Source organism: Vulpes vulpes, chromosome 7, assembly GCF_048418805.1.
Source record: "Vulpes vulpes isolate BD-2025 chromosome 7, VulVul3, whole genome shotgun sequence".
Classification (NCBI taxonomy): domain Eukaryota; kingdom Metazoa; phylum Chordata; class Mammalia; order Carnivora; family Canidae; genus Vulpes; species Vulpes vulpes.
Window position 1 is genome coordinate 98017277 of NC_132786.1, and position 17714 is coordinate 98034990.

General features: G+C 36.8%; 1 protein-coding gene across 40 annotated transcripts in view; it reads left to right on the top strand.

Annotated features, from left to right (window-relative positions):
* The window catches only part of HDAC9 (histone deacetylase 9), a 920581-nt gene that overhangs the window by 535732 nt on the left and 367135 nt on the right, over positions 1 to 17714 (top strand). For all 40 annotated transcript variants that reach the window (XR_012002703.1, XR_012002701.1, XR_012002704.1 and 37 more), the window contains 3 exons: positions 399 to 521; positions 3751 to 3961; positions 4389 to 4606. Coding sequence is in view for 36 of the 40 variants with exons in the window: in XM_072764471.1 (XP_072620572.1) it covers positions 399 to 521; positions 3751 to 3961; positions 4389 to 4606 (552 nt within the window). In the remaining 4 variants the exon portion in view is untranslated. The remainder of the gene's footprint in view (positions 1 to 398; positions 522 to 3750; positions 3962 to 4388; positions 4607 to 17714) is intronic.

The window sequence follows — 17714 nt, forward strand, 5'->3', positions numbered from 1 at the left end:
TAATTATTTTAGCAGTATTATATACATATTCATCGCTCAGTAATACAAAAATATACTCATAAGAATTAGTCAATGTAATTGTTGTGCTTTACCAGTTGATGACAGACACACTGATTATGGTTGGTAAAGGTAGAATTATTAAAAAGAATTTTGAAAAATGAACATACGAAGCCCTTTTTTTCAGATTTTGTGATTATGTTTAATGAACAAAATTTTAATTTAATTTTCAGATACAACTTTTGGATACAGAAATCATAAGCAATTAATATTTTTGGCTATTTTGACCAATTATTGATACTGTAAAATGTATTTTCTGAAATGTGAACATTTTACAGCAAATGTTATGATATAATAATGTTTTGAAACTGCCTTTTCTTTCTTTTTTATTTTTTTAATAGCAAATGGTGTCACAGCAACGCATTCTAATTCATGAAGATTCCATGAACCTGCTAAGTCTTTATACCTCTCCCTCTTTGCCCAACATTACCTTGGGACTTCCAGCAGTGCCAACCCAGCTCAATGTAAGTCATTACACAGCAGCCCATTAAAATATCAGCCCAGTGATATTTTCTTAGGGGAACTTCTCTTTCATTTCTTGTATATTTAGACTTCAGGGAAATGTGGTAGAGTTCACTTCTCCTAGAATTCACTCACTTCGCTCTGAGTTGTACAGAGACATTCAGTTTAATTTCAAATTAGAGTATTATACGGGTTCACATTATATAATATATATAAAAACAATAACTAACATTTATATAATGTTTTATAGCTTTTAAAAAAGAAAGCACTCTCCAGATATATTATTTTAGTACCTTCACACAGCTCTCCCATGAAACAGAGATTACAGACCACAGTTTTACAGAAGAAGCAGCTGAGACTTGGAATATTTAAAAGCCCAAGATCACAGAGGAATTGAGTAGCAGTCCTAGGACTCAACCTGGGCCAGTGTTGAGAGGTGTAGCTTCTAAAGCAAGCAGCATATGTTTATAGAATTTATTTTGTGAATGACTTTATTTTCGGAATTTAAGTTACTGACTCTGTGGTACTAAGAAATACATATCTGGAAAACCTCTCTAAGAGCAATATTAAATTTTCCCCAGGAGATTCAGAGTGAATCAATTACTTTAAAAGTCCTGACATCTGAAATAGGATCTCTGGGAGGTACTTGTCCTACGAGCAGAAGATAGCAATAATTATTTTATACATATTCCCCCAAATAATATAAACTTTAGTCATTGTCAAAGATTTGTAAGCTTTACGAGAAAAATTCATCTGTGAAATGTTAGTAAATTAAATTGTACTTATGCAGAGGTCATGTTATGCATTAGGTTTTAAGAGAAATTTATTTCAACTCTTGGCACCAATTTTGTCAAACTTTAGCAGCACATCTTCCATGGAGTTCAGCTTGTCAAATTTACATCTTTTACGATACGCCAACACCAGGAAATTTTAAAGAGTTGACCATTTTTTGCCTCATTTATTTTTAGAATATAAATGGTGGGCACAAGCACACCTACCTATATGGACATTTTTAAATGATAAATTTTGTAATTGGGTTCAATACATATTATAAAATCAATCTAAGAGAAATCTGGTTATATTTGGTATTTTTAAGAGAGTAGAGTGTTATCTCCCATGATACAGTAATCTTACACCAGAGGAGAAAGCCTTAATTTGGATGTTGTTTTATATTTGGAATTGAAGAAAAAAGGCTTAATAATACTGATTTCAGCTACCCCCTGAGAATTCCACATGAAGTATTTGTAAACAGTTGAGTCTAGTGAAAAGGAAAAAAAAGAATTAGGGATGAATCTGAACATTAAATGTTCGTGGATGATATTTTCACATCTCCACTTATTAAAAATTGTTTTTTCATCTATTCCTTTTTTTCTATTCTTCTGATGATAAGCAAATACTGACACAAAAGCTTCTTATGACACATGAATAGGCATTTTATTTCCACTCTTTTTTTGCAAGTTCTTAAGTCATTCCTACCAGCTAACACAAACATACCCCACTTTTAATGTGGTCAGAGAGAATTTTTTCCCAAAGGACCAAGTACTAAAGCCAGACCATTTAATGTTTCAATGGTAATACAATTTGGTACCATTGGATGAATAAACCAATGTGGTTTGGATTGCAGTTTCATTTTTCTTTGCTTCCATTTTGGTGTGGATGAGGCCATCACAATTAATTTTTCAAGCTTAGCATTGCTTTGGCAAAGGGATCTTTAATATTCCATTTCCCCACTGAATAGTGGGAAATTTTAAGGAAAAGAGGCCAGGAGAAGGAATCACTTCTAGATTAAACATTGCATTGACTTGCCATGTGACTAAGACAAACCATTTACCTCTTTGTCCTTCAATTTCTCCATCACTGAAAATTGCTTTGCTTCCCTGGTGCACAGCAATTTTGAAAGATGAAACATGAGTTTTGAAAAGAAACATGCCACATAATTTTGAGGTATTAGACTTCTGCTTTTGTAATACCAAAATGACCTCCATTCATTAAATTCTTTGAATAGGATAATTCATTATTACTATTGATGATATAATTATTATTACCTTATTACTGTGTTATCATACATTTCAAGTTCTTAATAGCATTTTTATTTGATCTAATTTCACTTGTAGTTTATTTTATTAAACAAAAGTATCTGGAGTGTCATTTTCAATATTTAGAGATTTGGGGGATCTGTTATGAATTAATACAAAATACATGTTTAAATCAAAGTCCTGCATATTTTATACAACCTTTCATTGAGTAGGCTGAAGAATTTTATTTTAAAAATTAAATATTGAAAATATTTCTTTTTAAGATTTTATTTATTCATGAGAGACACACAGAGAGAGGAAGAGACATAGGCAGAGGAAGAAGCAGGCTCCATGCAGGGAGCCCAATGTAGGACTCAATCCTGGACCTCCGGGATCATGCCCTGAGCCAAAGGTAGATGCTCAACTGCAGAGCCACCCCGGTGTCCCTAAATATTGAAAATCTACAGCTCTGTGAACTTACTAGAAGACATTAGAGGAATCGCTCCTGCTTAAAACTCCAAAGTTAGTTTTATCTCCGGCTTCTTCATTACTATGATATAGTCATTACTTTAGCAATTTGAATCAATTTTACATTTCCTTATACCTTTTTACCTAAACAGTACACTAAAATATTTTAAAAATAAACTTCCCAGTTATTAAGCCTGAAATTAGCATTATTTTCAATGTTAAAAACTCTTTAAGTTCAGTACAATGATGCTCAATACTAAATCGTCTCCAGTTCTTCTACTCTGTTTCTATTTCTCCTTTGTTAATTCAGTTAGTTTAAAAAGACATGCTGTTGGGCAAAATAGGTGAAGGTGATTTAGCGGTACAAATTTCCCATTGTAAAATGTATGTCATAGGGATGAAAAGTACAGCATAGGGAATACAGTCAATAAGATTGTAGGAAGTTTGTATGATGACAGATGGTGGTTATACTTATGGTGAGCACCTCTAATGTATATGAATGTTGAATCACTATGTTGTACACTCGAAACCAGTTTAATATTGTATGTCAACAATACTTTAATTAAAAAGAGAACTGGGAGAAAAAAAAAAGACATCCTGTTGTACATATTTTCCCTACTCAGGCATCAAGAAGAGGGGTTTTCTTTTGGATAGAGGAAGGGAGAATTAGGGAATAAAAAACTCACCTAACAGTGTACAGACCTAATGGATGAAAGAGGATTAACATCTTTATTATTTCTTGACACAGGCTTCAAATTCACTTAAAGAGAAACAGAAGTGTGAGACCCAGACGCTCAGACAAGGCGTTCCTCTTCCTGGGCAGTATGGGGGCAGCATCCCAGCATCTTCAAGCCATCCCCACGTTGCTTTAGAGGGAAAGCCCAACAGCAGCCACCAAGCTCTCCTACAGCATTTATTATTGAAAGAACAAATGCGACAGCAAAAGCTTCTTGTGGCTGGTAATTAATAATGGCATCACTTGCAGATCATTTTAGGACTTTATTTATCAGTGATCCAGTGTAATGTCTTTTTAGTTTAAGACCCTAGTAAAGATTTACAGTGTCATACAAAGGTCTCCCTGACACTTGGTATTGTGGGAAAGGCTACTATTCCTTTTTATTCTTTTAGACACATGGTGGGAAAAACATCTCACCTTATGTAGCCTTCATGCATACCAGGGTGGACTACTGGTGAGTCACTGGTCAGATGCAGACCTGTCTAGTGTTCTGACACATCTGCCTGCACCTCATACATCCTGGCCTTCTTCTGATGTGTGCCAAGTAGAGAAGCTCGTTTTCTTCAAATTTATCTCATATATCTGTTCTCTGTGGCTTTGCATCTTAAGCAAAATTGTGTGTATGTGTGTACATGTGTATTTTTTTTCAGGTGGAGTTCCCTTACATCCTCAGTCTCCATTGGCAACAAAGGAGAGAATCTCACCTGGCATTAGAGGTACCCACAAACTACCCCGTCACAGACCCCTGAATCGAACCCAGTCTGCACCTCTGCCTCAGAGCACGTTGGCTCAGCTGGTCATTCAGCAGCAACACCAGCAATTCTTGGAGAAGCAGAAGCAATACCAGCAGCAGATCCACATGAACAAAGTAAGCCCCCAATCCAAAGTCACGATGTCATATGCAGCAGTGGGGAAATTGGGGTTCTCTTCCCTGATCTGGGCACACAAGAAGAGAATGGTGGTATCAAAAGGAGATTGCCAGCCTAGCCCTCGAGGACAGCATCACAATATCAGTATTTTCACTATCCTTACATTCACGGGATGTTTATAGCAAAATTGAGATTATAGATTGGTAAGTTTTATGATTGAGGGCCTATTTGAATACAGAAGTACATACGGGCACATTGAGAGCACATACATCACATACAGAGCCCCATTTTTCAGTATGGTAGAAAAGGCTTGAAGGCAGAATTGAATGTGGTGGGGTTGACAGCTCAAAAAGTTTGCACAGGTACAAGCCGATATGATGAGGTGAGCCAACAAACTATTTCTCAGCAACTTGTACATATCCATGTTATATTTATTTTTTAGCATGCCCCCACTTTATTCCAAACAGTGTCTGAAGCAATTTCTCAGAAATGTGTGGTAATTTTCTGGCAGCCTTATTGTGGCCAAAATGGAAAGCTGATGTCTGTATCACACCACATCCTTAGGCGCTCTCCTGCTGAGGCAACCACAAAGAAACAGTGATTACAATATAACAATATCAGACAGGCTCAGCCGGTAAAATGTTTTCAACACATTCATAAGCAAGACCTGTTTACAAAGCTTTGACACTGCCCTCTGCTATGGTAGGTTTACAAAACAGAGTCTTCTCATTCCCTGACAGTGTTAGGGTCCTGAATATCATAATTCTTTCCACTCTCCTTTGTTACTGTATCACCTACAAGGCATCTCACAGAGGTATTATTTTTAAGAAATGACTTTCTGTTTACTGATAGGTAGCTAAAAAATGGCTTACTATTTAAAAACTTTATTGTATCATGATATAAACAAAGCAAAACCTCATGGGCAAAGGTCTGATTGTCTTTCTAATTGCTATAGGAGAAAGGGGGTTCTTTTTCTTGTGCTCACTTTATTGTAGGTAGGGCAAGAGTTTTTTCTCTTCTCTTTGGCCTCCACTTATAGGGCAGAGACATGAAGGGAGCAGGGGCTGAAGACCATACTAATGAATAGAAATCCTTCCAGCCCAGCCCTTCACTGCCTTCAAAGATGATGTGTATGTGTGTGGGATTGGGGAAGTGGGTGCTGGGGATGGATGGCAGTGGCACTGCCTTTCCTGCCATCTCTCATTATACTTAACTCTATATTCCACTCTACTGCATACTCTTTATACATCATCAGATTGATGCCAATTTTATTGCTACAGTTTTCTCTAAATTTATCAAATTATTTTTATATCAAGGCAGTCTCACTGGAGAAGACCAACTTCCTTCCTGTAGAGTGGCTTGATACTTATGGACTTGAATGTGGCTCTGCATATGTTTGCTATATTATGGTAGAGTGCAGTTTGCTTGTTTTGTGGTCTCTCAGCACTACTTCAAACTACTGGGTATTCTTGAAAAATTGTTCAGTGATTAATGAGAAAAGGTTTTGAAGAAGGAAAGATTGGGGATCCTACCTTTTGCCTCACAATAGTTTTTCTGGTTGTTTTTGTTTTTGTTTGTTTGTTTGTTTGTTTGTTTAACAGAGAGCATGAGTGGAAGAGGGGTAGAGGGAGAAGGAGAATCTTAAGCAGGTTTCATGCCCAGAGTGCAGCCCAATGAGGGGCTCGATCTCATGACCCCAGAATCATGACCTGAGTCTAAATCAAGAGTCTGTTGCTCAACCGATTGAGCCACCTAGGTGCCCTGTTGCCTCATAATATTTTGATCTGGGATTGGGTTCATTAGATTCCTATGAATACTTTTAAGAATATTTTAGAATATATTTTTTATGACCTAGAGATGCCAGTGTTTCAGACTCAGTGGTATGCTAATAACAGAATCTTTATATTTTAGTATTCCACTTGAGATTTTGACAGGCGGATGCTAACCTTAGTCGTGTGGAAGAAACTAAGATGAAAAGCAGGCATTTGCATTTGAGCAAGGAGAAAAGCAAATCCTATCAGAGACCTTCTCCCATGTGTTGCTGATTCCTTGGAATCTGTTAAGAATTCTTCCCAAAATTAGAAACAAACCTATACTTTCAGGTACATGTTTGTACAGTGGTTTGATTATTAAATCTTGTCTTAATTAGGCAAAATGAAGTCCAGAAAACTTCAAAGTACAAAGCTGATCTTTATATATTAACCCCTCTCAGCTTGGGTGTTTAGATTACTCAAGCAGGTCTCTAGTTGGCTTTTCTCCAAGTATGTATTCCATATGTTTGATCAAATGACATATGCACATTGGGTATTCTCCAGATTTTGAAAATATTTCACCTGCCCTCAATTGTCTAAGGGAAAAGAGGAGAATCTTATTAAAGAAAATATTGAATCTCTTTCCTATTTTGAATCATTCACAATAGAACCATCAAGAAATGAATTACAACTGCTCACCATTCCCCATAATGTGATGAAAACATTTATTTCACATTTTGTGAGGGCCATAACTTAGATGCCAAAAACCAATGAGTTTCTGTATGATCATATATTTATGTACACTCTACCCATTTTGAATATCCATTAATGAGAAATAACCACAGAAACTTTATGTAATTTTTTTCCTGGTACAATGGATTAGTCTGCATTGAAGCATTTCACACTGGAGCCAAATAGTTGGCATCATAAAAAATGGTCCCTGTTCTTGAGCAGCTTACAGCAGAAAATACATGCTCACATAAAGACATAGGTTTGCAGATAACATGTTTGAAAATGTCCTTTCCTTTTGCTCCCTCAACTTTTGTTATGGCTCTTTTTTTAAGATATAGAGAAGAAGAAAAATACAGTGGCAACAAAGAAAAAGAGAAGTAGATTTATCCCTAAGCATACATCATATTAGATGTGATTGTCCTTCCTGGTATGAAATTTTTTTTAAATATTTTATTTATTTATTCATGAGAGACACAGAGAAAGAGAGAGAGGTAGAGATACAGGCAAAGGGAGAAGCAGGCTCCATGCAGGGAGCCTGACGTGGGACTTGATCCGGGACTCCAGGATCACGTTCTGGGCCGAAGGCAGGCGCTGAGCCACCCAGGGATCCCCATGAAATTTTTAATGATATAATTGAATTGTTAATAATCCTTAGAAGCAAACCTGTACTTTTCAGAGCAGAGTTTATACATAACTGAGTTATTAAATTTGTAAAACTTTCTCCTGTCTTCCTATTACTTGAAGGCATTTATGAAAGCAGCATTCTTGCTTATTATAAGTCTACAATGTAAATATTATTAATCATGCTAAATAATTTACCTACCCATTGCTTGATACTTTAATGACATTTACATGGGAAATTTATGTGTCCTAAGAGTTATTTGTCTCATACAATTAGTGTATGCACTTAATAGCTTAGCAGAAATATCCCTAGAATGTGTATTGTATAGTATGTGTATTGTTATATCCACACAGTGGGGCAAGCTAGAAAGGTGAGTGGAAATCTCAACATGAGTGATTTGTCTCTCTGCTCCATCAGTTTGAATATTCGATTTTCACTGAAAGTATTTTGAGAAGTTTAGCATAAGAAAGTCATAGCTTACACTATGTGTTCTTTTGTTTTTTTGAGACATTTAAAATATTTAGAAATGCATTAAGCAACTTTTGTTGCTAATGGATGGTACATTCTTGCAATAATAACTTGTGAGCCTTTTCAAAAAAAAAAGTTTCTTTATCCCAGCATCAAAAAAAGCTAAATAATTTCTATTTTAACTAGAATTTTTCTAGTACCTATGTTTTTCATATTCATAATTCCAAATCCACATAAGCAGAAATTTCAAGAAAGTTCTTCATTCAGCACTTATTTGAATGAAATACTAAGTTATTATGCATTTATCCATTTAGCAACTCATATTGAATTTTTGCTTCAAAAATTCAGACACTATTTTAGGCACTAAGAGAATAATATTCATTGTCCTCATGGAGCTTACAGGGTGGGGAGCCAAGAAGTGAAATATCTAAGTAAACAGTAATACAATGTGTGATGTCCTAGGACAGGGGACATGAGGAAGAAAATTGTTTTCTCTGAGGAAGTAAGACTTGAGACTTGTTAGTTACCTCTCTGGGTTATCGTGTCCTTTCTATATCTTCCTTTCTTCCCTTTTCACCCCTCTCTGTCCCTCTTTCTTTCTTGCTTGCTTGCTTGCTTTCTCCCTTTGTAATACGCTTTGTGATAAATATCTTATGCATTCCTATGACTGGATGTCAGCCAATACTTTTTTTTAAAACCCACATAAATCATGAGATGATATATATGTCAAGGTTCACTGTAGATATAAGTATTTATTATATATTTATTACTATGATACTTAGGCATTTTGACATGAGTGCTATTTTATCATAATAAAAATATATCTAAGACGAGATTAGTAAAGGGGAGGCCAAGCAGATGTCCTGCATTGCCCTTATTAAAACAGGTAGATATTATGTCTGACAAGCAAGGCATGAGTATAATTCTGCTCAAATGCTGGAATGGAGCAAATGGGGAGTTTTCATTAGTTTTTGGAATGAGAATTTGACCCTTTCTTTGAATAGTATCTGTTTTATTCTTGAGGTAATTCTCTAACATAAATGTTACATTTTCTTCATAACCCCTCATGATTCATACCTACTCCTTGTCCTCGATCATCCATCCACAGCAACCCAGGGGACTATATTCTTTCTTGCCTGTGGTCACACACAAACATGGTCACACACAAACATAGCATGCATATGTGTGTATGTTATTTTTTTCCTTATAAAGTATCCCTGAAGGCGGTTCCAAAATAGAACTATTTTGTGCACTCTTGAGCAAAGTATATTTTCCCAAGGAGGTTGATTTGACCAACAACTATAATGTTATCCCAGAAAGTCTACATTTTTAAGTCATATTTCCTATTATCAAATAGCAGGGGAACATTTTGTATTAGCTTTATTTTAATAAAAGTAATTATACCCATGACTTCCTTGTGAGAAGAGTAAAATTTTGAATATAATTAGATGAGGACGATGAACTGATCTTTACTTTTTGCTGCACCTGTTACTCCGAGTGTGTCTTTCCCTCCCCTTCTTTTATGCACTGTGCTTCCTCCCAGCACCTTCTCCGTAGGCACCTTAGGGATTAGATCTTTCACATAATACCAGCTCCCTTTTATGAGGAGGATCCATTGTAAGATGGGACACAATGCTAATTTTCTTATGTATGTTAACTTCTCATACTTAACAAGTCACTCTTTTTATATCATTAAATTTAATTTTAAAGGGTTGACCAACATGACAGGGCTAGCAGTTGACAGCTGTAATTCTCACATAGGTTGTATGACACAGAAGCCTGTTCTGAACCTTAAATGTGTACTTAGGATTGTAGTGTTGTTTTTATCACTGAGCAGGAGATAAGATTTTCCCTTTTTTATATAAATTTTTATTTGAAATAAGGTCCATACCAGACATGGCCCTTGAACTCACTACCCTGAGATCAAGAGTCACATGATCAAGAATCATGTAAATGCTCTGTTGACTGAGCCAGCCAGGCACCCTAAGACATTTTCCCCACTTTATTTTATTTTATTTTTAAAGGATTTTTTAAATTTTATTTGACAGAATGAGAGAGAGCCCAAGCAGCGGAAGTGGCATTCAGTGGGAGAGGGAGAAGCAGGCTGTCCGCTGAGCAGAGAGCCTGATGCGGGGCTCCATTCAGGACCCTGAGATCATGACTTGAGCCAAAGGGAGATGCTCAAGAGGCTGAGGCACCCAGGTGCCCCTGAATTTTATTTTTGACAAAAAGTAGAAAACTTACAATTAAAGATAAGGCAAACAAGCAAACAAAACAGGAAGATGATCTGATTTTACGTATTTATTTAGTTTTGGTATTGGTTTGGATTTGCCAGGATGAAGAAACTCCTTTTCCTGACCCTACTTCCCAACTTTTCATGCATTGCCCTCCATCCAGTTACTAACTTGGAAGTCTTTTTATGTGGATCTGATGGCAGGACATTCAGATATCCGTTGGATTATAAAGCTTTCCAGCAGTGCGGTGTGAGTGCAGTACGGCCAGGCCATGCTTCGTTCCTTTCTTGCATGTTGTAAAATTGTTATTTTGTTTAGATTGGGCAAATGTCTTCTCCTAAGAGCTCTCAGTGAGCCTGATGCTGAAAGTCTACTGACTTCATCAAGTTCAACTAAAATGCAAATTTGGCATCTCATCGATGGGTGGTTGGAAAATGCCTTGTTTCAAGTTTTGAAAAATGGATGAGTAGAAACTTGAACTGGGCTTTCATTTAGGAAAGTAGGCATTACTGTTGTCAGGTTTAATTTCTCTCTATCCATTTGACAGTATGTTTCCAGGCAGAGTCTTTAATCAACAATTTAGGATTACATTTTGCCCATTAGATGGATAGTATGTCCAAAAACTTGAGCAGGCACCGAAAGGCAGTCTTAATTTTATAACAGTAAAAAGCCCCCTAGATTATTTATCTATCTATAGAGGTTTACAGAAGAAACTTTGACTTTGCCCTTAAATAGATGTTATTTCGACATGATTAGCCCAATGTAAATAGATCCATGTAGGTATGTGCTGAGCTTCAAAAAAACCACTTACTGCAATACTGGCTTACATCATCACAGAGAATTCTTATAGAAGCATTTCACGACATAATTATGAGTGGATGGTTTATAATATACAGAAAATGGCTTGTTGCTTTATTATTAGATGTGATGAAATCCTGTGTTTGTAAAAGAAACTAAATGACCATTTCAGTGGATTAATGTGTAACATTCATAAACGTTCCCAGTGCTGCTTTCATAACTTGAAGACCAAGGGAAGGACCTCGACCTTTCCTTTTCACTCTGCACTGTTAATCTAGTCAGAGACGCTTTTACTGAATGAGAAAAACAATAGTTGGACAGGACTATGAGGTAAGAAAATAGGGGAAAGAAAAATATCTGGGGAATTAAACCATGTGAGTGGTTTGACTGATGTTGATTCCAGGCTGTTCAAAGGGAGAGGGAAGCTAAATAATTTGGTTGTTTCTCAACCTTGACAAATAGTTTCATTTGACAGGATGAAATAATTAAGTCTTACTAAGGAATTTTTAATAAAGCTAAGTGATTTGTGGACATGAAAACCACCAATATGTGGCAGTCTCTTTGTTACAGATTTTGGTTGCTTCTAAATTCCTGATTTTAGTTTTCTTCCCATGTATCTTTCTGCCCTTCCTCTAAATATTTATGAAATCTGAGGGATCATAGTGGCCCTGAAGTGTCATATGATCTAGAGGATTCCCATTCCTTCAGGCAGAATTGCATTCAGGGCTAAGCTCCCATATTCTAAAGACACTGTTACTCTCTTGCTATCAACTTGGTTGTATCAACCAGCAATAAAAACTCACTTCTAAAAAATAATTTCCTGGCATGGAGTCATTGATGGTGTTCCAAAAAGATTTATTAGCAACTATTGTGCTGCATACTGAAAATGAAAATAAAGAAGGCATGTACTTCCCCTTGAATGACCCATAGACCTGTGAAGAGATCATTCTAGTCAAAGGCAGTTCTATGTAATGAAGAGTTTATATGAATTGCAAAATCTGAAATACTTGATAACCTTTCCAAGAGAAGTTTCTGATGTCCTTCGGGATTATTTATTAGTTTTGCAACTTTGAACAAAGTATTAAACCTCTGCATCCAATAATTCTCTAATCTGCATGTTTTAAAGGTTTATAGTGAGGACTACATGAAAGGATGTACTGAAAGTGCTTTGTAAACATGGTCGGCACTACTGAAATCTAATGCAGCATTTATGTTCTTATGTAGCACTAATAGTTTTATTTTCCTTATTCTTTTAATGAAAATGGTTGTCTGGAAGTGCTAAAATACTTCCAAGATACACATTTCCTACTTGCCTCAATCTTGCATCAAGCTACTTTGTTGTAAACCAAACCACTAAATTTTGTTCCAACTTGAGCCTTTGTATTCATCATGAAGCAGACCTTATTTTCTCTTTGGAACAGTATTATGGTTAATTACTGAATTATTTAGTGAGGTATAATTTACACAGCAAAATGTATTCCTTTTGCTGTACAATTCAGTGATTTTTGACAAATGCATATCGTCATATAATTACCACAGTCAAGATACAGAACAGTTCCCTCAACATACAAGCTTCCCTTGTGTTGCTCCTTTGTCGTCAGTCCCTACCCCTACATCCAACCCCTGGCAAAGTAGTTAAATTTTTGACCATGGAAGGAACATAAAACAAATCTCAAGTATGAAGGATGGTATATTTTAAGGGCAAGCAGACATCAGCTCTAAATGATCTAAACCATAGAATGTTTAAGAAGGGCCATAAGGGATTATTTTCAGAGGTCGTAGGCAGACACTCTGTGGACTGGATCCATTCCATTGAACTGCTGTCATTGGCCTGCCTGGTATCTCAAAAAGTGTTTGAATTACTGGTCAATCTTTAAAAATAGAAAGATTTCAAATACAAGTCTGGATTTCCGGCATTGTCTGAAAAATTGAAAATCTGACTACACTGGGGCCCATGTTTCCATGTGGCAATTATTTTCTGGGGTTTACTCTTGGTCATCCATTTTCAATAGGACTTGTGCTGCTCTCCAGATTACCAAAGCAAGGGTTGATTAATGGGGAGAACGGTTTGATTATGAATCAATTGATTGGAAAATTACTGACTTTGAGATCGTGTCTATTCTGAGACACAGTCCAAAGTCATCGAGGGTGCCTTTCCGTAAATGTGCCTCTATCTATATTCCATTACCCTTAAAAAGCAAAGAAAGAAAACTTTGAAAGAAAGTGTACTATCAACTGAATATTGGAAAGTGGATTATTGGGGGAAAATTACACAGTGCTATAAAAGAAGGAAAAATAGGGGATCCCTGGGTGGCTCAGCGGTTTGGCGCCTGCCTTTGGCCCCGGGCGCGATCCTGGAGTCACAGGATCGAGTCCCACATCAGGCTCCCGGCATGGAGCCTGCTTCTCCCTCTGCCTGTGTCTCTGCCTCTCTCTCTCTCTCTGTCTCTCTATGTCTATCATGAATAAATAAATAAATAAATAAATAAATAAATAAATAACTCTATAAAAAAAAAAGAAGGAAAACTAGCTTCTTTTGTGTTCTAATTAGGTCCTGTTAACGTTCTCTTGATGAGGATTTTATATTCTGAAAGTCAGTCTGTCTGTTTCTACTTTTGCCCACCTGAATCCAGTCTTCTATAGCAGCTGGAGTGACCATTTACAAATACAAATTAAATCATATCAAGAGCTTGCTTAAAACCCCCCAGCTGCTCCTATCATACAGAGGATAAAATCCAAACATCTTCTTGTGGCTTACAAGGCTGTCATGATCTGGCTCTTGCCCCCATCACTGACCTCATCTCCTACTCTCTTCCCTTCCTTGCTGACTTCCAGCCATGCTGGCTTCTTCTCCCATCTGTGGAGAATGTCATTCCATCCCCAGTTGTGCTGGCCACTGTTCTGTGTGGAATGTTCCACCTCTGGATCTTCTCATGACTCGATCTTGGTATTGGAGTCTCTCTTAGCTCCGGCCTCAGGTCTTCTGAGAGGCCTTCCCTACCCATACCAATTAAACACAGACACTCACCCCTTTCCCCATCATTCCCTACCACATTAGGTTGCAATCTTCAGTTGCTTACTTTGTGCTTCCTCCTTTGAGAGGTTCCCGACTGACTGCTCTTCTCAGGTTGTGGCATATAGTAAGTGCTCAATAAAAATTGCCTGACTAATGAAAGAGTAGATGGGTAACTTTCTCAAACTTAACTTGAAGCACTGGAAGGAGGATATTTTCAGCACCCTTTCCAGTAGTTAACACTTGTTTAAGCTAATTGAATTATTAGGATGTTTTGAAGCCAGAAAAAAAGGATATTTTAATTGTAGGCATTGTTTTTATATTTATCTATCTATTTATTTATTTATTTTAAAGATTTTATTTATTTATTCATGAGAGGCACAGAGAGAGGGAGAGGCAGAGACACAGGCAGAGGGAGAAGCAGGCTCCATGCAGGGAGCCCAACGTAGGACTCGATCCCGAGTCTCCAGGATCACGCCCTGGGCTGAAGGCGGCACTAAACCACTGAGCCACCTGGGCTGCCCAACAGGCATTGTTTTTAGACAATCATTTAAAGTTGAACAGATAAACACATTTTATGAAAAATTCATTTGGTCCCTAGATTAGTTTTATATCCCCTCAATATCAGTAAGAAGGGACATTTTTCAGTTAGACTTTTGATTAGTGTGAATAATGAAGCAATATTTAGAAATATTTCTCTCTTATTATTTAGCTTGGTTCTTCTGGTGATTTCCCTAAAACTCACAGGAGTGAAATGGCATTGAGTATTTTGGCTCGAGGCAGAGTTCTTCTCTAAGTAGACCTCTTGGTTTGAAAGCCCTCCGTGTTCTGCATGTTGTTTTTGAGAACAGTTGGTACATACCTAATCTATTTGTGATTTGAGACAGAATTTTATCATTGTTTTAAAATCTAGTTTCCTTGGAGCTTAAGGGAAAGGTTTCATTTTCCAAAAGAAGAATTTTGCATTTATTTAAAAGAAACAAAAAAGAACAAAAACAAAACTTGTGCCATTCCCCAAGTAAAATCTGTCTTCAGATCTGAGGCAAAATAGGAAAGTGATGAGTTAGGTTGAAGGTCACTTTGCATAGTTTAATAATCACATTCAAACACTTATGCTTAATGGGTTGTTGACAATTTCAGAAAACCAGATGTCCATCAGAAACAGATTTACTCCTTATACGCTCTTGTTCTTAGCTGCCATTCCAAATTTGAAGATATTTGTGGGTACATGAAAGATCACTGTGGGAAAAAAAAATTAAAATATGGAATTTAAAGATACTTTATTTGATAGCACTTATGCTTGTGTTGACTTCCAGACTTTGTTAGTGCAACTTACATGGAGAGGAGCTTCATGTGCTCATGTATAAAGGTTAACAGCACAGCCTTTAAATATTATTTCATGAATTTTACATCATTTGCTACTTAGAATATATGATATTTAACGTAGAATATAAACAGTGAAATTATGGACTTACTGTAATTATGATCCTAGCAGAGATTGATAAGAATGGATCTGTAACACTTGAAGGTTAGGGATTTAGATAAATTATCATATCTGGTCTATAGCATGTCAGTGTGAGTGGGTTTGCACGTGTGTGTTACAAACCCAGAATGGTCATAGACTGCCTGCACCGTTCTTAGTGTTTAATACAATTGCTGTGCACAGGCAATACAGAGAAACACTGACGGACGAGGAAGAGGCACAGATAAAAGGGGAAGGAGAGGCACAGCCATCATCTTCCTCTCAGCTGGGTTCCCCACCAAAGTAACTCACCTGGTGTCAGACGAATGACACGTGGTGTGTTTTACAGATGGGCCCTCAGCCGAGATTCACACAGGCTTTCACATTTATCTGTCACACAGATGTTTCGTCTTGTGTTTTGTAGCCAGCAAGGCAACAGCTCAACTTTGCTGGGGGATCACCTCCAGATGTTCAACCAAAGGGAGACTCTGCTACCCCACTGAGAGTAAGCAGACAGCTCCTCCCTGCATCTGGGGCCGCTCAGCGACAGTGCAAATTAGAAAAGGGTTAGCCCATACCATCTTTGTAATGGTCACATTTGAAGTTCAAAAACACATACAACATAACATAATTGGAGTACTGAATGTCTTCATAAATAGTCAGAAATTTACAAACAACATCAAGTAATTTTTTATTTAAAAAATCTCGAATAAGTTAAACCTGGCAGGCCAGTTTTCTGTGACTTTGGTTTGTAGATTTTTCTTGCTGATGTTAATTGTTAATTTTTCCACTCTGGCAAATTTGACTGCTTAAACAAAAACAGCTTTAGTGAAATACCTGGAAAAAGAGGTCTAGATTAACTCTTTCTATGTGTTTATATTCTGCAAAACCATCTCCAGGAGATCCCATCGAGCACTTCTGTATTTTGTGGAACTTTGCAGAAGAGCACATTGTATTTCAGAGATGGTGAAAAAAAATGATATTGCTTGTGGGGACATTGACATTTGCTGCATAATCTGGGAAGAAAAGTGTCAAAGCATTGTTCCTAATATCAGTTAAGCTTTCAGTATTTATTAAAAAGATGAGTTAGAGAGAAACAGGACAAATCCTTGATTTTTGACTTATGCACTTGGGTATTGTCTGTTTACTCAAATGAGAAAATTAGGTGAGTGATACATTTGAGTAGAAGGAGAAGAAAGGTTTTCTTTGAACTACTTGTAGTTTATGAAACCTGTTAGATATTCTAGATCTAAGGGAAAATGTTAAGGAAGCAGCTGAATGTGTAAGTTTGGAGCTGGGCAGGGGAGACACTGGAATTATTTGTGTTAGCACAGTTGTCATCAGAATATAGCTGTTTCAGAGTAGAATGCAGAGTGGAAGGGTATAAAAAAAATTCTAGGTTTCTACTCTTTTCTTTGGATATGGCTCAGCTTCTCCTGGAAGTGAAATTCCTTCTTTACAAAATAAGGATTTGAAGGGTGTTATTAGAAATTTTCCAATGACTACATTTTATATGTACACGATCTCTACTCCTAAGTTACTGTTTTATGTCAGGAAACATTTCTTTTACAAACGATCGAGGAATTAGACCCTTGGAAGATCATTCTGCTATTTGGCCGTCTTGCCCAGTTATCACAGTGTTACTCATTCTGACACTTCTCTCTCTCATGTTTCCTTCAGTGCATCACAAGTGTAGATGAAGCCAAAGGAACTAACTAGAACAAATGACATTGTTTCTTTATTGCACACTGAAAATTGTTATGTACATATCTGTGTCAGTGAGGTTGTAAATACTGACCAAATTGATTCATGGACTACACGATGAGATTTCTGGGTACGTCTGTGACCTCAGGAATACATTAACAGGTCAGATTTCAGAAGGTTTTTTTAATTAAAATGTACATATGACATATTCTGTGAACATTCAGCATTTGATCACTATTAGAGATTTTCTTTGATTTACTTGCTATCTATGGGAAATTATATTCCAGGAAATTAGCATGCAGTTCGTCTGGTCTTTAGCTACA